We start from the raw sequence: 20,651 nt of genomic DNA on the forward strand, positions 1-20,651 counted from the left end.
ATGTACGGTGGCCATTTTTGCCACTGAAAGTTAAGCAGTGTGAGGCTCGGGATAGGCACTTTATTGAAAAAAAATACTTTAAAATGGACCACATTGTTTTCTACCAACAGAAAATGATGAAAGACAACAACCTGGTGCGTCACTTGGATGCATGTGAAACAATGGGCAACGCTACAGCCATCTGTTCTGACAAGACAGGCACGCTAACCACCAACCGCATGACAGCTGTGCAGTTATACGTTGGTGATGTACATTACAAAGAGATACCAGATCCTGGAGTCCTGCCACCCAAGTCATTGGATTTACTTGTCAATTCCATCTCAATTAACAGCGCCTATACCACAAAGATACTGGTAAGTCTTAGAGAACACAGTTAATGTATAAGTATAAAGTTAAGTGAATATTTGAATAACTTATCTGTCACTTTTAAATACCAATTCATGCTTGATGCTCTCCGTGAACCAATATTTGGGCTATTGTACTGTACTACACTCAGAGAAGATAAACCTGTATTATCCTGGGTTAGCTTCTTAGATTTCAGCTTACTCTGTGTAAACAGTGACACCATATGATGGGAGCAACCCTGAAACAGCGAGACAGCTCTGCAGTGCTTTCTTTTTGGCTAAGCAGGCAGGCAGTGTCCTTGGCTGCTGCTTTAGATTCATTAGGCATTCACTCAACTTGTCACCTTGAGAACGGTTGTGTAATTTTGTCTTATCTGATATTCAGAGCATAGCAGACTGTAATTGAATCCAATCTGTCTAAGTGCTGGAGATGTTCTCCTGTCTATAGTGAATGCAGCAAGGAGACATTTTCTCTAAGCCAATTAGACCTGCATTCAATAAGAAATACATAGATATATGGAGAAACACACTCATGCTGTTTCGTATTCTAATCACAGAAAATGTGACTAGTCTGCATGGAAATCTTGTCCAGGACACAGGTCTGAAACATTATTTGCATGATAAAGCGCTTGGTTAAACAATCTAAAAGCAATGATTGCCAAGATTAGCATGTCTTCAGCCTGTTGGAACAACATGCCTGAGTAATCCATTTCCTGGCATGTAGACTCACCTGCACACAGACACACACACACACACACACACACACACACACACACACACACACACACACACACACACACACTGTTTGTGCCGATCTATTTGTCACCATCCTTGTAAACTCCTGTAGAGTCTATTCATTGATGGTTGACCAACTGACAAATGCCCTTATGGAACAGTGAGCTGAGCAATTAGGACATCTATGAACGAAGAATCCAACAGATTTCACTTCCTACCTTTCAAGGCACAAATACTGTGCTTTCACTTTCGGAGACATTGTAAGTGCAGGGACATGGGTCCTGAATGGAAATCTATGAGAGAATTTTGCAACATTAAAGCTAGTGTTTGTCCTTCCCCTGCTACCCAAAGAACCGATCAAAAACTGAACCAGTAAACATATGTGGCAGTCATGTTTTTGATCACGTGAACACACAATGGAGTTTCATTATTAAATTAAAGATGAAGGTAGGTGTACTAATGGGAGTTATAGCATTTGTTCAAGTGATTAAGCACAGATGCTGCCTGGCTGTACTAAGGATTTACTCAATAATGAGCCTTTAATGCTGTGAAACTTTAGGTATAAACCTTAGAGGGGGGGAAAATGTTTTTAAAAACTTATTTTAGAGTATAGTTTCTACATGTGCATTTTTCTGTCTCTTAGAGCGTTGATAATAAATGGTTATCTCTCTTACAATTTATTTAGATAGCTCTAAAAAACTGCGTAGATCTTTTGCAAAGATAGCTTTGAGTGCAAAACATGCTACCAGAATGATTTTGGTTGGTCACCTGTGTCTACTATCATTTCAACTTTTCATTTTTTTTATTTGTAAAATGTACTGATAGACAGTAGATTGAATTCAGTCATTTTTGCCATACAATTACCCTTCTTATCATAATGCCAAGTAGTACAGAGATCTGCTTGTGTCCCTTTAATACTAGTTTACAGTATTGAACTATATTGCCAAAAGTATTCACTCATCCATCCAAGTTGTTGAATTCAGGTGATACAATCACTTCCATGGTCACAGGTGTATAAAACCAATCACCTGGCCATGCAGACTGCTTCTACAAAGTGAAGGAATGGGTCGCTCTCAGTATATCAGTGAATTCCAGCATGTTACTGTGATGGGATGCCACCTGAGCAACAAGTCTAGGCATTAAATTTCCTCGCTACTAAATAGTCAGCTGTTAGTGGTATTATAACAAAGTGGAGGAGATTGGGAATGACAGTGACCCAACCATGAAGTGGTAGACCATGTAAAATGGATCAGTGGATGGTCACCAACTTTCTGCAGAGTCAGTCACTACAAACCTTCAAACCTCATGTAGCCTTCAGATTAGCTCAAGAACATTGCGTAGAGAGCTTTATGGAATGTGTTTCCATGACGAGAAGCTGCATCCAAGCCTCACATCATCAAGCCCAATGCAAAGGGTCTGGTGGGATTGGTTCTCTGGAGTGACGAATCAAGTTTCTCTGTCTGGTAATACTACAGATGTGTCTGGGTTTGGCAGTTGCCAGAAGAGCAGTACTTGTCTGACGGCATTGTTCCAAGTATAAAGTTTGGTGGAGAGGGGATTATGGTGTGGGGATGTTTTTCAGGAGATGGGGTCGACCCCTTAGTTCCAGAGATCATCTTAAAGTTTCAGCATACCAAGATATTTTGGACAATTTCATCCTCCAACTTATTATTGGGAACAGTTTGAGGAAGGTCCCTTCCTGTTTCAACACCAGTGCACAAAGCAAGGTCCATAAAGACATAGAGGAGCAAGTTTGGCCAGCGCAAAGTCTTGACCTCAACCCCATAAAGCACCTTTGGGATTTGAGACAGCGAGCCAGGCCTTCTTATCCAACATCACTGTCTGACCTCACAAATGCTCTTCTGGAAAAATGATCAAAAATTCCCATAAATGCACTCTGAAACCTTGTGGAAATCCTTCCCAGAAGAGTTGAAGTTGTTATAGCAGCAAAGGGTGGGCCAACATTATATTAAATCCTACAGAGTAAGAATGAGATGTCACTCGTGTGCAAATGGCAAATGAATATTTCTTTTTTGTCACAGCCACAGGCTGCATTTCAATCTGCACTCAGTATATAAATGGTCCTTTGATTTGCTCAGTAAGTATTACATTTCCACATTAACTCCACTTCTCAAATACCAAATAATGATACTGCATTTGACCAGGACCCAAACCTGTGTTGTAATTAAGACCACTTAAGCGTAATCTAAGCAGGCTTGAGACTGAGTTAGACTGAATCAAAATCAGGTCATTTCCAATTTTAAGCACTGTAAAGTTTTTGACATTGTTAACTGTTTGTTTGTGTGTGTGTGTTTTTTTTTATAATCACTGTCAAATGTAGTGGAGCTATAGTTTTAGAAAAACTTTCAATTACATAGGAACAGGACATTCTTGTGGTTCCAGTTTAATACTGTGTGTTCTGAACAGATTACGGTTTGTTTTCTTTCAGCACAAACTGATGAGGTAAATTAGTCCAAACCTGTCAATATTTGCTAGAATTGTGATTACCACTCTGAAAAAAAAAACCATGATTAATTAAAAGCCCTCACATGAGAGGATTGCATATTTTCTCATAGCTTTGCATATAACTACAATTTAGGATGAGTATACTTGATACATTGTGGAAGATGCACTAGTGGGTCATGCAAATTACAGTACAGTAAATGGGCAAGAAAGGCCAAAGCAGGCAGACCAGACAAAAAAACAAACAAACTTAAGAGGAGACTGAGACCTCAATCCTGTCACAGTAACTAAGAGGGGGGGAAAACAGCAAGTCTTCAAATGCGGGTGAATATTTCTTGTCACATACAGTAGTAAACAATGAGAGTGAGGTTGACTTAGTTTCCTTTTCCCACAGCATATTTCTACTAAGATGTACCACAGTTACAAGATGTTATCCCTTAGAAAAATCTGGAGAAATGCTTTGCAGCATTAGATCAGGCTATTGTACTTCTATAGCTGCTTAGCTCAATGGAATTAAGCACTGGCAGAGCACAGCTTATACACTGGGGATTAAGCAGTACATTTACTTCTTTCCAGATCTTTTCATTCGCAAGACGTGACCTCACGCATTGAAAGACAAATCAAACTTAATGATACTAACTTACATACCTTTAAGTTCGTAACTTGCCAGCTTGTGTAAATACAGGATCGTCTGTCTGCCTACAACTTACTGTAGCTAAGACTACATTTATACATCTATATCTTTATGTAGACTTAGATAAATGCACGGTATATAAATGTACAATTATAGTACAGAATATAACATATAAATAGTATAAAAATAACATATGTTGTGTTATTTGAGAATGAATAAAAGGAAAGATAAAGTATGGTGTGAAGTACAATGTAATTAAGGAATGAAGTGAATTCACAAAGCAAGATACAGCAGGAAGCTTTTCTGAGGAATATTTAGTCCATCCTTCTTTGCCTCCCCCAGCCGCCCCCACTCCCTCAGCACCACTCCAGGCCTGCAGTATGCTGGCTGGTGTGTTCTTATATAAGAGGCCAATCCTGTGGGAAGCCAGGATAGCTATGGAAGTCTTTGATGGCCACCACACAAAGGCAAAGAGGCAGGCTTTGATACTCATATCAGTCCCCCTATTGCCTCTCTGGCGTCATAATACAGCCACTGGTATAGCTCTGGTTCGTCTGTCAGCACATACAGATTGCTGTATAAAGTGGAAAAGCCTCTTACTCAAGGGAGGAAGTTCGTACGCACTTACACAATGAAACCCTGCACATGGACAGTCGCACATGCTCATTGATCTGGCTTGCATTCATGTTTTCAAAGTATTCATTAATGCATACTGTAAATACATCTTGGTTGCAATGACGTCAATACACAAACGTCATTTCCAAGAACATGCATCATCCCTAGTGGCAATACCTGCAAAGGACTGGAATTTTCTTTTTGTCCTTTACCTTTTGTTCTTTTAGTTTTTCATTAGGTGTTTGAAATATTAACATAGTCTGTAATGTACAGGAAGGCTGTGTGTAGACACTTGTGAAGGGGCATACATATATATGACACACACATCTGTCATTTCAGGGATAGTGACATTGTAGGAGGTATTGAGATCACAGGTGTTTATTCGCGCAGCACAGTGGTGTGTGTTTAGCATGGTTGTGTGAGTGTCCTGGGAGCTCAGTTTCATGTAGCTTCAACCACCTGCTCAGGTCATTATTCCGGTCAGGGACAAGAGAGGTAGATAATGCTCCCGTACAAACAAAAAGAGGACAGAAATAAAACTCTGAAGTATATGTTGGAGAACAAATGTCACGTAAAAGGGTTGGCAATGTTCCTATAAATTTATTCAACAGAATGTGTCTGCTGATTTGTAGATTTTAGAAAAACAATATTCAGTTTATGTCTACTTGTCGCTCTACAACAAACAGTTTGTAATTAAAATGAACTTTCTTCTTCTTGTTCTCTAGTAAGTGGTGATATCTTGATATAATTAGCTGTTGCTCACAGTACTTGTGTCATCTGGACATTGCATGCTTGCATGCTTGTTTGCGCAAAAGGAAGGGAGAGTATTTTGGATGTCTTTAGCTTGAAGCACCCAGCCTCTTATGTTTGGAATATTTTGGGAAACTGAGAAGACAGATACACAGCACAACTATGGCCAACAGACTTCTCTTCTCTTCTCTTCTCTTCTCTTCTCTTCTCTTCTCTTCTCTTCTCTTCTCTTCTCTTCTCTTCTCTTCTCTTCTCTTCTCTTCTCTTCTCTTCTCTTCTCTTCTCAGCATTTACTTGACAGTGCTGCTGAGATGACAGTGACGGGATTTGTCATCACATTAGAATGACAGTGTTTTGATGTTTCACGGGCATGGCACTGTATTTCTATGTCACTTTACATAATATATTTAATTTTAGTTTTTAGGAGAGCAGCATCAATTGAATACTTAGAAGAGTCAAACGTAAGGCAAATTGCAGTAAAACCAATGATATTTTATCAAGTTGCATCAATTTGTATAGTAATTGTTGTATAATATATAGCAGTAACAACAACAACATAGCACGGTTTACTTGCCAAAAAGACGGCCAGATATCCCGTGTGAATCATGAATATTTTTTTGTATTTGTTACAGCATGTTGACAAAGAATTTTGCCAGTGATTCGACTGAAACAATCTAATTAATAAACTGCCAATCACTCATCAAAGCCAATGCCCGGGGTAATACAAGAGTCCATATTTGGAATGTTATCAGTCTGAGAAACACATGATTGAAACACATGATTGCATGTGCATCAACAGAAATCAAACTATGTCAAGGCAAATTTCAGGGCACAATTACCTGTTAATATTCAATTCAATTTTATTTATATAGCACCAAATCGCAACAGCCATCACCTCAAGGCACTTCATATTGTAAGGTAAAGACCCTGTGGCTACAATGTAGCTTGCCATCGCCAGTGTGTGAATGTGTGTGTGAATGTGTGTGTGAATGGGTGAATGACTGAATGTAGTGTAAAGCGCTTTGGGGTCCTTAGGGACTAGAAAAGCGCTATACAAATGCAGGCCATTTACAATAATGCAGAGAAAATCCAAACAATCAGATGTTCCCCAATGAGCAAGTACTTGGCGACAGTGGGAAGGAAAACTCCCTTTTAACAGGAAGAAACTGTTAAGAACCAGGTTTAGGGAGGGGCAGCCATCTGCGACAACTGGTTCTGGGTAAGGGGAGGAAGAGAGGACAAAAGAGACTGTGGAAGAAGGCACACTGTTCATTATTATTATTATTAGTTGTAGTAGTATCGGTTTTATTAGTATTGGTGGTGGGTGTAGGGTCAGTAGTAAAGTATATTTACTAGATGCTGATTCTGTGTATTATGACTGCCTTGTGCTTTTGCAGTAGTCAGAAATCTGCAGTAGAGAGGCAAGTAAAGAATATAATGAGACGGAGAAACGAATATGGAGAGAGGGGGATTCAATATGTAGAGAAGAGGCAGTGAAATGCAAAGTAAGGATACATGCAAATCAGGATGGAAAAAGAAAGGGAAACACAAGAGAAAAGACACTCGCGTGACAAGTGTCCTCATCATGCCCTGGAAGACTGTGTTACTGCCCCCCCAGCACTCCTCCAGGCCTTAGCCCAGTTGGCTGTTAGAGTCATGCAGCGAGCAAGGATATCATCTACTCCTACATGCAAAGAGAAAAGAAAAAAAGAAAAGAGAAAAAAGAAGGCGTGGGCTGAGGAGGTGGAGCACCTTGTAAGAGACTGGGACAGCATAAAATGAGAACAGAAAGTCATCCAAAACAACAAAGCAGGATAGGACTAGAGTGTGAATAAAAAATGGGGGGTCGGTGAAATAAAGGCGGTGTAACTAAAGTAGGAAAAGATTGCAGAGAGAGCATGATAAGGGAGTTGGAAGGAGCAGGAGGGCTGGATTAAGGAGAGCCCCAGGTGGAAAAGGAAGTAAAGTTGCCAGCACTCCCTCTGGCATATGTCCTTGCCTGCAGGAACACCCAAGGACTAGGGAGAGGGCAGCTGGTCGTTAGCCATGTCCAGGCCAGGGTGTGCCAACAGTTGTCTCGTCATGCCAACACTGGGCATCCCATGCCAGAAAGCGTCCTTGTTCGTAGAAACCGACGTCAAGCTAAACCTCTGCGGAATCTCTGAGAATACAAGGCAGCGGTGTTTGTGGCTGTCTTCTGTTTATTATCTGTTTACTCACTGCTTTTCCTGCTGTCTTGTTTTGTTATTGAGGTAGCTGTAAATTCCTTTTATTCTCCGCAATACTCTTCTGCTGGAACAGGAGTTGTGCCAGTAGCTAAGCTGAAGTTGAAATAGCTGTCATTTAAATTAACAAACATGGTTAAGTATTTACTGCTCTAATATACTGTATTTGGATTGATGGATGGATGGGTGGATGGACTATGAAGGCAGCCATTACACAACATTTAAATGGAGTAGTGACTGTTTTCTGTATGATTTAGTTGATCTAAAAGTTACCATTTATTTTTTATACACTGTGCGTTTCTCATTTTGGTCATTTTGTTCAGTCATTTTCATTTTAGAGGTTTAACTTGATTTGGTCTTCTGGCTGGGAGCCTATTCTACCAAACACTTAGCAGACAGGGCAGATGAGGCCATTTGTTCCATCTCCTCATTTGCCAATGACAGGCAGTGTCTTCCTGATGTAATCATTGGTCATTAGAAAAAGGCATTAATTCTGTTATTTACCATAAACTCTGTATAAAGTATTTATGCTCTTGTCTGTGTCTGTGAGACATACAGCTAGATAAAAACCAGATATGTCAAATTACTAGGTGAGGATGGGCCAGTCTTCTGATTGGGTTTTAATGATTAATGAGATTTTAGACGACTTTTTCAGCTGGGTCCACTGGCTCTCAACAGCTGCAAGGATAAGTAAAAAAAAAATGCCTCAGCCTGAATTAATCAATATCCAATATTCGATAGTCAAGAAGGTCAGAAATATTGAGCTCAAAATATGAGCCTCTAAAGCAAATATTGATAGCAGATACAGTGCTTAACAAATTTATTAGGACCCCTGCCATAAAAACGAGACAACACAAATGTTTTAAAAATCTGTCAAAAACTGAAAATGACTGAATTCACATTTTTTATACCCAAATTTGAGCTGGCACAAGAAGTCAGAAATTAATTCAACCATTAAAACAAATTTTTATATGCAAGTAAATGACTGTAATTTGGCATCTTAATCAAACAATAATAATGTGTTTTTGTGTGTTGATTAAAAGGCTTGCACGTGCTGGTGGGTTAACCGTTACAGAAACAAAAAAATTGATTTTGGTAATCATTTTAGTACCAATTCTGATAGCGGCAGTGGCATAAATTTTTTAAAAGCATTTGATGTGATAAAGGTAAATTCTAGTCCGTTGTTTAGCCTAAAATCACAAATTTACCTTAAATTATTTCAAAACCTGCAAATCAACCTCTTTATTTAGACTTCTGTTTAGATAAGGAAATCCATTAACATATCCAATTCAGGGTTGTGGTTGGGCTGCAGCCTGCCCAGGTCACATTTACACCAATTTCAAATCACCAGTTAATCTAACATGCATATCCTTGGATTGTGGGAGAAAACAGAGTATCCTGAGTCAGACCCCAGTTGGTGGATTGAAACTCAGGACCTTCTTGCTGGGAGTCACCGGTGCTATTTCGCAGCACCACCATGCTGTTTCACATAAGGAAGAACTGGTGAAACGAGGAAAGTGCCCTCCAAGTATTTTCACTCCACATACTTTTCTCTTCTTAGGCCTTTTGTGCATCATTAACCTTAAAAAGGATATCAAAGCAGTTAATCAGAATTCTATCAAAGCCTCGTTAGCATGTGGACAGCTTTAAATGGAGTGCATCGTCAACGTTATTAACTATAGTGCCAACACAGAATCTTTATGAACACGCTGTGACAAGGACCAAGTGAAGAAAACAGTAATAAAGGCAAATACAAATCGTCAAAATGCCAAGCTGTCCTTTGAAATCTAATCCCGGCTGCAGGCTTGTTTAACGCAGAACAGCCTGCAGTCAATCTATTTTGGAGCAAATAGCTCAAGCTGAAGGTGTCTGCTGATCAAGCAACCAAGGTAGAAGCATTATTTTCAATGCGGTTGCTACATGCTGGTGTGTGTGCGTGCGTGTAAGAAGACAGTGTACCCGACAAGCTGTTCTGTAGCAGTGAGTGTAGGTGTCAAACATACTGTAGGTACTATATAGCAAAAATTCCGGGGAGACTAGCTGTCAGCTCAGTGCCAGCTAATAGGGATCCAAAATGAACTGTATTCCCAGATATGATTAACTGTGTTTTTCAACATGTATACAGCCAATATAATTTATTACCACAAAATTATTATTTACCTTTACTTTTTTTCTTAGTCAATTGAAACAGCGAAATAAAGTAAAATTTAAAAAATGAGTTGCAACTACTATGATAATCTATTTGTCTGACTTCTTTCTAGAAAATCAGTGATACAGTAAATAGTCATTTTTCATTATTTCCTAACATTATCTGAGCACACTATTTTTTTAAGAGTGAAGGTTAACAGCTTTTTAATTTAGTTTTATGTTTTTATATTTTAGTCAAATGTAAATAGGGTTGAGAGGATGTGCAGATTTGAAGAGGCGTGTTATGAATAATAACAGCAGGGATCGCTCCTGAGATGTGTCTGAACATATGAGTCTCTGTAAGATACATGCTTTTGTTTCATTGCGATTGGATTGCTGCGGTGCACTATACACAAGTCTTACCAAAACCTCCCTAGAACGGTTGTTCAGTATGTTGCTGACAGACTTCTGATAAAATCCTCAGAGTTTCCACGTGTGACTCAAATTTTGACGCAGCTGCACTGGCTTCCGGTTTATTTCAGAGTGCAGTTTAAGATTCTTTTACTGACATGGAGAGCTTTTCATGGACAGGCACCAGGTTACACCAGAGGGCGTCTGCACTCATATGTCCCTGGCAGGTCCCTGAGGTTCTGTGACTTTGGACTGGAATGCTCTTCCTTTGTTTTTTCATGCGTTGTTTGGCCCTTTACTTACTAAGATATTGACTATAGTGAGATTTAGCCTGTCATAGTGACAGGTAGTTTCTGTACATGCGTTATTTCTTCCTAAATAGAAAAAAGCTCTGGAAATGTTAATGAATGGGGGCTGGGAAAAGATGAAGAAGGAAACGCAGAAGGATTTGAGGATATGTGTGACATGAAATGAGGGAAAATCATGAAAGAGGAATGGAGCCAAGGAGTAAGAATCCCCAAGTGGTCGAGAGTGCACCCTCTCTTTTCCCAAGTCTCTTCGTGTTCTTCTTGTTCTTTTGCCCAATGTTACCATGGCAACGCTGGGCCTTTGACAAGCTGACCACATGCACAAACATTCGCACTCTTGCTTGTAGCGTGAGTGTGTACATGGTGGCACACATGTACTGTAGCCACCTGCACAGATACTGTATCACACACAAACTTACACACACACAACTGGCAATAGTAATGACTCCTAATGGCTGCTAATAAACCCAAAACACTGGATGCACACCTAAAACACAGAGTACTTATGAGCCTATCACAACACATTTCCAACCATACTTGCATATGTTAGGTAGAAAATGATATTACGTGCTATGTCTATCCACTGACATGTTCACTGAACCAGAGCAATACATGGTTCCAAGTATACAATTACAGATTTCACAGGGTTGAGCTGTGTGCCTGAAATAAGACGATCTAAACCTGATTCCATCTATCTCATCTTCTGCCCTCCCACACAAAGTGACCCTTTCACCTGCTAGCTGGTTAATTATCACCAGCAGCTATTTCAAGCATTACACTGGTCGCACTGAGCTGAAGGAGAGAGAATCTCATTCAGTGAATAGATCACATGAGTGTATGAAATATATTACACTGAAAACTTACTCTCTGTGGCAGGATTATTTTCATTTACCCTATGAGGAAACGCAAACTAAGAACATTTAAAAGTCGAAGTGTTGGATTAGGTAGAAACAATATGTGTAACAATGTTGTAAAATTATCTTAAGTTGCAGTTAAGTGAATAACAATTACAGATAGATAAAAAAAAAAAAAAGTAAAGCCATATGTACAGTCATGGAAAAAAAAAGAGGGTAAATTCTCTGACGTCATGGAGTTCTGTGAAAAACTGAGTACATCCCATGACTCAGTACCTTCAACTTGTATTGACATTTGCAGACATTTGTTTGTGCACAGCTCTCTTAAGGTATCACTGCCGTCATTCTGTCGTCATTGTCCTCTTTTATGACTCACTTTCAGTCAGGCTTTAGCTGTCTGGAAAATGGCCTTATAATTGACTAGAAACCTTTCATGATTCATTCAGGGGCTACAAAGTGTGCAGGTCTGGTGGCTGCAAAACACCAAATCATCAGCCCGCCACCACCATGCTTGACAGCTTGTATCATATATTTATGGTGATATGCTGTGTTTGGATTTCTCCAAAAGTGGCACTGTGCATTATGGCCACATATCTTCATGTTGGGCTCATCTGTCCAAAGTATATTGTTCCAGAAGTCGTGTGATTTGTTCAGATGCAATTGCGTCTAGGTTCTTTTTGGGAAAAAAAGACCTTCCAAACCTGGAAGATCTTCCAAAACAAGTCATAATTCACTTCAGTCTTTTTTTTAATTGTATTGTTATGAACTTCAGCATTAAGATGTAGCTTTTGGGGTTTTTTTTTGCAGCATTGCATGGTCTCATCTTGGATCTGATCCCCTACCCCAAATCTTTCTCATTGTAAAATAATGGAGTAAAAATTGTTTGGAAATAGGCTTGTAGTCTTTCCCAGATTAATGTTTAATCCAGATTCTTCTTGCTAAGGAAGAATAAATCTGTGCTTCTTAAAGATCATTGCAGATGTGTTTAACACGCACCTCAATGCTCCAGACAACTTTTTAATCAAGTGCAGTTAATTAAGAGCATTTGATCAGCAGCACCTGGTGGCTGCTGCTTGTTGACTTCCTCTTAGTTCCTATGGAAGCAGTAAGTGTGTATTTAGTTATTCACATCACTGATTCTTTATTTTGGCTTAGTTTTTGTTAAGTAGTGAAAGGTGTAACATGTCATGTTTTGTTGTTCATCTGCGGTTGCATTTATCTAATTGTAAAACTTGCTAAAGACCAGTTTATTTTTTATTATTTCCTGATGCGTAAAACCTTAGGTCTTCTTTTTTAGCATGCCTACTTAATATTAGACTAAAAATATAACTGAACACATTTAAATCTTTTTTTTCCTGTCCCTCATTTTACAGCCCCCAGATAAGGAAGGCGGTCTGCCGAAGCAGGTGGGCAACAAGACAGAGTGTGGCCTGCTGGGACTAGTTTTGGACCTGAAGCGGGATTACCAGCCAATAAGAAACCAGATCCCAGAGGAGAAGCTTTACAAAGTCTATACCTTCAACTCTGTCAGGAAGTCGATGAGCACTGTCATAAAGCTGCCTGACGGTAGCTTCCGGATGTACAGCAAGGGAGCCTCTGAGATTGTACTCAAAAAGTGAGTCTGGTTTAATGGTTTAAAATAACCTGGAAGTTGCAGTTATATAATTTAATAAGGTGCTCTGCAGATTTACACTACATTCAGTGTAAGTTTCTAGCAGTATGTCTTACAATCATGTCATTTTGCAGGGCGTTATAGTAACATTACAGTGAGTGGTTTTGAGAAAAACCTGAGATGCAGAAGGAGAAATGTGAAATTCTATTTGCAGCATTGCATGGTCTCATCTTGGATCTGATCCCCTACCCCAAATCTTTCTCATTGTAAAATAATGGAGTAAAAATTGTTTGGAAATAGGCTTGTAGTCTTTCCCAGATTAATGTTTAATCCAGATTCTTCTTGCTAAGGAAGAATAAATCTGTGCTTCTTAAAGATCATTGCAGATGTGTTTAACACGCACCTCAATGCTCCAGACAACTTTTTAATCAAGTGCAGTTAATTAAGAGCATTTGATCAGCATTAACATTAAAGTCATAAAATGACTTTAATGTTAATGTTAAATAAAAAGACTTTTTATTTTATGACTTTTTAAATAAAAAGTCATAAAATTACTTGAATTCAATAGTATTTTTTATGTTTCTACATTATAGGTGTTACAGTTAATATAAACAGAGATTCAATAATACAATGTATGAAAGGTTAAATTCACATTTTTGTCAAGCTGACAGGTCCTAAAAGGACGTTTGCATTAATTATGGTTCAGTTGCTTTTCCGTAAATGATGTACAGCATTTGTATTTGGCTGTATGCCAGTACACCTGTTTGTTTTCAGTTTGTCTGTTGATATATTTAACTTGTTTAGCAAATCAGTTTAGTCTTGATCAAATGTAATTATCTTTTGGCTACAGTACTTTAGTTATTTAGGAAATGTGTTAGCTGTTTTTTAAAAATCTTTTAGAGGAAATTGTTTGTCCTCCATTTGAGCTCTCTACAGTGTGTACCCCAATGCACTTTCTTTTTTTTAAATATTGTGGTATCCTGCCACAAAAGGCATATTAGTCCCTATGTCTTTTCTTTTGCACAGCATTGCAGTTCTCAGTGCATCCTTTTTTGATTCACCAGTATTCATTTAAGCAAAGCAGTAATGCCAGGCTGAGAGATTTGACTATATATTTTGTTCTTTTTTAAATGCTGGCTCATTTCCAAGCACTAAAAACACAGACAATACCAATGTTACAGTATATAATTTAAAATGACCCTCTCAACCTACGCCACACCCTTGTTTGCAGATGCAGCCATATCCAAAACGAGGTGGGTGAGCCAAGGGTTTTCCGTCCACGAGACAAGGATGAGATGGTGAAGAAAGTGATTGAGCCCATGGCGTGTGATGGCTTGAGGACCATCTGTGTGGCGTATCGTGACTTTTCCAGCAATCCTGAGCCCAACTGGGATGATGAGAACAACATCCTGAATGACCTCACAGCCATCTGTGTTGTCGGAATAGAGGATCCCGTCAGGCCAGAGGTAGGAGAGATATTTTAGTAATGGACTGAGAGGAGGGGGATGTCGAACAAATGGTTTATAATACCAGCTTTCAGCAGCTGTGTCATAACCAGTGGTATGTCCTCGCTGTTACTTTGAAGCAGTGTCTCTTTACATAAAGGTTTATTGTATAGATGAGGATCAAAGTATTAATTTGAATTTTAAACACCAAATCAATTCTTAGATGAGACCAGCTTATTTCTTCTGATCACTTTTGTAAAATCATCCGTTGAAACAAAAAGAAATGTTCAATGCAATAAGTGATTCATCATAAAGCAATTTCTTCAGGGGTACAGTTTTTAATGATAAATTTCACATGAAGGAATAGAGTGTATTATAATTGGAAGAAAGAGGTATCTGTGTACAGTAGGAAAGCTGACCTCGCTTCACAGCTCCAGTGCAGGGAGAAGGAAGCAGGAAAATTAACTGACTACTGGATTATTCAACTGCTTCCTTTCATCTTGTTTCCATCCTCCTGCTCTTTCTAGAACAGCGTTGCTCATTCAGCCCCAACCCAACATGTTTTCTCCTCTCCACCTCTGTCTGTGGTGATGTTCCTCTTTTTGATGACTCCTTTTCCTTTCGCATTTTCTGCAAATCTCTTTCTGTCATTGTGATGTCTCTATCTTTCTCTCCAAAGCTGAGCTATGTTAACTGAGAATCCCCTCTTGTATTGCAATATTATGGAAGGTTTTTTGCAATTTGGGGAAAATTATAGTGTTCAGATGAATATATACAAAAGAAATCAAATATTTAATGCTGAACATACTGTACAGTAAAATGAATATGTAGTGTGGCCACATTTACATAGTGTTTTTATGTTGTTACTGTCCACTCAAAGTGCTTTAACTAGAAGTCATATTCTGAGCATATACTAGCAAAACCCTGCTCTTATTCTTTTTTTCAAAATTATATCAATATATAAGCTGTCAATATAGTGTCATAAACATCAAACAAATGTACACATAACATAGTTACAATTATGTTGTTGGTTTTGAGATCAGCTGCTACACACATATAATTTGTAAGAATTTGAATGTTATAAAATAATTCCTGAAAATTATTAGTATTCCCTAAACACAAATTCAATAAAGCTATTGAATAATAGAAATTGATAACCCTGCCACCTTAGACAGTTTGTTATACTTTCATCCAGATTGATCGATGTGTCTAGGAGGAGTTAGGGAAAAGACACGAATACAAAACCTGGAGTTATTATAGACTTATTATTGTAGAGGTTATCCACTGCATCCATCCCATAAACTGTTTTACATCCATGGCCAGTTTAGACTTACGCGTTAACCTGATGTGCACGTCTTTGAACTGTGGGTGGAAGCCAGAGTACTTAATGGAAACCCATGGACGCACAGGGAAAATAAGCAAGCTCTGCACAGGAGGGTCTCAGTTTGAAGCAGGAACCTTCTTCCTAACCACACCACCACTATGCCACCCATATATACTGTGTTAACATAGCCCTTCGCAGTGATGCATAGCCTCAAAGTTTGCAGATTACTCTCTCTACTCAACCCTAGAGGTCACTCGGTATCTGTCATTTTCAATAACCCAGTTGAGAAGCAGTGCACAGAAACGGCTACAATCCAGTAAAGACTTTCCAGGCTCTTTGCTAAATTAACTGGTTAATACTGGAAATTAGATGACATTCCATTATTTTAAAAGGGTCAAACAGACTAGTAAACATGGTTTTGGTTTGTTTATTAGTCTCTAATTTCTTCCTCTGTAATGCAATGTTTGTTTAATAAGTGGATGCTCTCTGAGAACGGCCCCAGAGAGACGAGAGAGAATAGTGGAGGGAATGAGAGACTGAGAAATGTTCAAAATCAGATTTCTGTCAGAAGGATGACAGAAGGCAGGAGGATGATGGGTAGGAATGGTAGAGAGAAATGGTAGAAAATGAGAGTGTAACCAGATCCATATAAGAGGCACGAGGTGCTTGTTTCCCAGTCTCACCTACTAGACTCCTACTTTCTTCCTCTGATGGACCAGATTGTATTTTTAATAAACCTCCAGTCTTTTCTTCACCTCCTAGTTTCAAGTGAGCAGTCATCTTGAGCAGTACGAGTCCAAGAGAAATGAAAGGTTTAACTAAATACCAGGGATGACAGACGAGCCAAACAGGAACCTGATATCTTGATAACAATGAGTCAATATCTGGATAATATAGAGCATGAGCTTGTTTAACTTATAAAAATCACATTACTACATATTACTTTTTTCTTTTTTTTTTCTGTTTACATTTGAAGAATATTTAACTTCGTTGACCTCTTCAGAGTATTAACTGGTATACGTATTAGTTGGCTATTTTATTTTGTGTAATTGATGAAATGACAGGCTGATATAGGTTAAAGATGGTTTTGTTGTGACTGAAGCAAATATTGTTCTTCTTCAAATATCGAATTAAATGAAATAATTTCACTTCTTTGACTGTTGTAGGTTTTCATATTTAGGATAATCATTTTTGCATGTAGCAGCTGCTGTGCAAAAGTTATGTAGTTCTAAGTAGGCGAAAAAATCCTATCTGTTTTTATTTTAACCTCCAGCTTATTAAAGACCTGCACTCCTCCGCTGTATAGCCATACTTTGTAAAAACAAACTTCTCTATGCTTGCATGCATAAGCAGTTCGATTCGGCAGTTTAATGCATGATGCAAGCGCACATTTCAATGATGGATCCATGTTTTATGTTTTTTATGTGTGAAGGCAGAAAGAATTACTTGCCTGCATGTATGTGTAAACTGATGCAAGTTGTTATTATGGTACGTGAGCACAATTGTTTATGTGTGGGTTTGGAGAGCAGAGCTCGCCCACACTGACCTTTGCAAGGAGAAATATGTGTTTCTGAATTACTACTCTTTTGCAAGATGCTTCAACTATAGATCCATATCCATACATGAGTAGTCATAATTAATTTATTGCAATACTATCTGGAGAACTTAATAATAATGGGGCTTTGATTTACTTGCTTGCATGTGTTTGTGTTTTGTGAATAACTGCAAGATTGTTTTTTCATTTATAAATACTACTCAAATACTGAAGCTCTGAAAACTGTGCATGTGCCACCAGATGGCAAATGGAATTTAAAATTCCCTCAGGAGTTGGTGGAGAACAAAACCAGAGAAAACCAGAGAAAAAGTGAAAATCTTAATTTAATTCATCCAGTGGTCAGAAATGCAGCTCCTTCTACTACTGGGTATATCAGAAGGCTTCCTTGAAATAAAAGGTTTGCCAGACCTCCGCACAGTAAAAGCTGGCTGCATTATGCTCAGTCTTAGTATTAATTGGTTAAATTTGGTTAGTGCAGCTTTAAATAATAGGTGAAATATGCTTTCCTTTTTACATATTTCTGTTGTACTGAATGATTGTGCATGTGTCTCCCTATTTTAGGTCCCTGATGCCATTCAGAAGTGCCAGCGTGCAGGCATCACAGTGCGTATGGTGACAGGAGACAATATAAACACAGCCCGAGCCATAGCCATCAAGTGTGGTATCATCCACCCAGGAGAGGACTTCCTGTGCATCGATGGCAAAGAGTTCAACAGGAGGATCCGCAATGAGAAAGGAGAGGTACAGCAAATACTGTCAGTGTGAGAGGAGGTAAAAAGTGAGCCACTCATGGAAGAGAGTTGCAGAGGTTAAGGAAAAATAAGCAAAAGTGTTGCTCTTGTTCCTCTCTTTCAATTTGTGTTTGTGTGTGTCTATGTGTGTGTGTGCAGGTGGAACAGGAGCGTATCGATAAAGTTTGGCCTAAACTCCGAGTACTGGCTAGATCATCCCCAACCGACAAACACACACTCGTCAAAGGTGAATTGGTTGCACACTTTTTGCTCTGACTTAGACAGAGATCATTACTGTTGCCTTTCCTTGTTTCTTGAGTCTTTGTGCTTTATGTGTATATGCACTTCTTCCTATGCTGCTTTGTTTATCTCTTTATTGCAGGCATTATTGACAGCACTATGGCAGACCAGAGGCAGGTGGTGGCTGTGACTGGAGATGGGACCAATGATGGGCCTGCTCTAAAGAAAGCTGACGTTGGATTTGCCATGGTAAGCAGCCCTTCTTTCCTGTTTTGTTTGGCTGTTTGTTCATGCCTTATCTTGCATTCTTGTGAGACTGATCTCAGTCAACATCTGCAGATGTCTTTTTCACCTCTGCAGTGTTTAAGAATTCTTCTCAGGCGCTCTCACTCTGGCTGCGTGGATAAGGAGCTCCCCCTAGTGGATTTCATTATTAACGCAGTTATTCTGCAGAAGCTTGTTCAGCTTGTTAAAAACGTTATAGCAAAAACCATATATATATTTTAATAGGTCTTATGTAACATGAGTTGCAGCTCTCCTTCTACACTGTGGTCCTGTAAGATACTGTAAAAAAGTATTTCAGCTTCTGTGCTTAAGCAGGAAATCTGATTGAAGGAGATTGGTTTGGGCTCAGATTTCAACCTAATCACGCACATTAATTCATTTAATGAGACATGTTTAAAAAGATGTCCGCATAAGTATTCACTCCACACTTTCACTAATAAGGGCATCCTTGTCCAAATCCAGCCACTGCCTAGAAGGTGCTGCTCGTGCTTCTCCTTCAAAATATAACATAATACAGAAAGAGAGTCCCTCCTACAGTCTGCGCTTTACCTGATTACATGCACACTGACTCCTTAGGTAGCTGGTATTATTATTAAACACAACAGTGACTCATCTACAGGGTCCAGCATTGTCCAGTTGACTGCAGAGTTGATTATATGCTTCAACGTTATTTTTAACGTGGTAGGCTGAGGAATACTGCAGTGTGATGAAGTTAGAAGGAGAGCAGCTGTGAAATAGAAAACTCCAGTTTCTTTCTCACTGCAGCTTGTCATCATTCTTCCAGGGTATTGCTGGTACAGATGTGGCCAAGGAAGCATCAGATATCATTCTCACCGACGACAACTTCAGCAGCATCGTGAAAGCAGTTATGTGGGGCCGAAATGTCTACGACAGCATCTCCAAGTTTCTTCAGTTCCAGCTTACTGTCAATGTTGTAGCTGTCATTGTGGCTTTCACTGGTGCCTGCATCACACAGGTCAGAAGGATGAAAAAGACTGCAAAGTAATACCAGCCCGCTATCATGGTCATTTTTAACACAGTTGATGGTGATGAAATGGAATTTCATCCGAGTTGGTTTACTGTTGCCTAATCAGTAATTCGAAAGATGATAAGTGCTTACAACTTCAAGAAATACACTTATGTTTCATGCCTGGTTATATTGTAGTTCTATTATTCTATTCTGTTATTGATACATGTTACTGTCACCTTTCTTTAGGACTCTCCTTTGAAAGCAGTGCAGATGTTGTGGGTGAACCTTATCATGGATACTTTTGCATCCCTGGCTCTGGCGACAGAGCCTCCCACGGAGTCTCTGCTTAAGAGGAAGCCATACGGTCGCAATAAGCCTCTCATCTCCAGCACCATGACAAAGAACATCTTAGGACATGGAGTCTATCAGCTTATTATCATCTTCACACTGCTCTTTGTTGGTACGCACGGTTATTTTGCTCTGTTATACCGATGTAGGATATTACAGATTTAAAGACTATGGCATAAATCTGACTCCCTGCCTCTCTTTCTTTTCCTTCCAGGTGAGCAGATCTTTGACATCGACAGTGGCCGCAATGCTCCTCTCCACTCTCCACCCTCTGAGCACTACACCATCATCTTTAACACCTTTGTCATGATGCAGCTGTTTAATGAGATAAATGCCCGCAAAATCCACGGAGAGAGGAATGTTTTTGACGGTATCTTCAGGAACCCCATTTTCTGCTCGATTGTTTTTGGCACGTTTGCTGTGCAGGTAAGTGGATGCATTAATTCCTGAAATTACTTGTTTTTCTCAGTTATTTTTAATTTTAATTATTAATTATTATATTTTTTTCAGATAAGTAATGGTAATTTTCAGTTTTCTGTGTACTTTATACTTTGCATAGATCGTGATTGTGCAGTTTGGAGGGAAGCCATTCAGCTGTCAACCTCTAGACTTGGAAAAGTGGATGTGGTGTGTTTTCCTCGGGCTGGGGGAGCTTGTGTGGGGACAGGTAATAGG

General features: G+C 39.1%; 1 protein-coding gene across 11 annotated transcripts in view; it reads left to right on the forward strand.

The window, feature by feature from the left end:
* The window catches only part of atp2b2 (ATPase plasma membrane Ca2+ transporting 2), a 98,164-nt gene that overhangs the window by 67,284 nt on the left and 10,229 nt on the right, over positions 1 to 20,651 (forward strand). For all 11 annotated transcript variants that reach the window (XM_085456883.1, XM_085456882.1, XM_085456884.1 and 8 more), the window contains 10 exons: positions 111 to 353; positions 12,840 to 13,081; positions 14,310 to 14,544; positions 17,964 to 18,143; positions 18,293 to 18,380; positions 18,516 to 18,622; positions 19,443 to 19,634; positions 19,875 to 20,088; positions 20,191 to 20,402; positions 20,536 to 20,643. In XM_085456883.1, coding sequence (XP_085313009.1) covers positions 111 to 353; positions 12,840 to 13,081; positions 14,310 to 14,544; positions 17,964 to 18,143; positions 18,293 to 18,380; positions 18,516 to 18,622; positions 19,443 to 19,634; positions 19,875 to 20,088; positions 20,191 to 20,402; positions 20,536 to 20,643 — 1,821 coding nt within the window. The remainder of the gene's footprint in view (positions 1 to 110; positions 354 to 12,839; positions 13,082 to 14,309; positions 14,545 to 17,963; positions 18,144 to 18,292; positions 18,381 to 18,515; positions 18,623 to 19,442; positions 19,635 to 19,874; positions 20,089 to 20,190; positions 20,403 to 20,535; positions 20,644 to 20,651) is intronic.

Source organism: Copadichromis virginalis, linkage group LG5 (genome assembly GCF_057382275.1).
Source record: "Copadichromis virginalis isolate Kocher_CV1m ecotype Utaka linkage group LG5, C_Virginalis_male_GT1.1, whole genome shotgun sequence".
Taxonomy (NCBI): Eukaryota; Metazoa; Chordata; class Actinopteri; order Cichliformes; family Cichlidae; genus Copadichromis; species Copadichromis virginalis.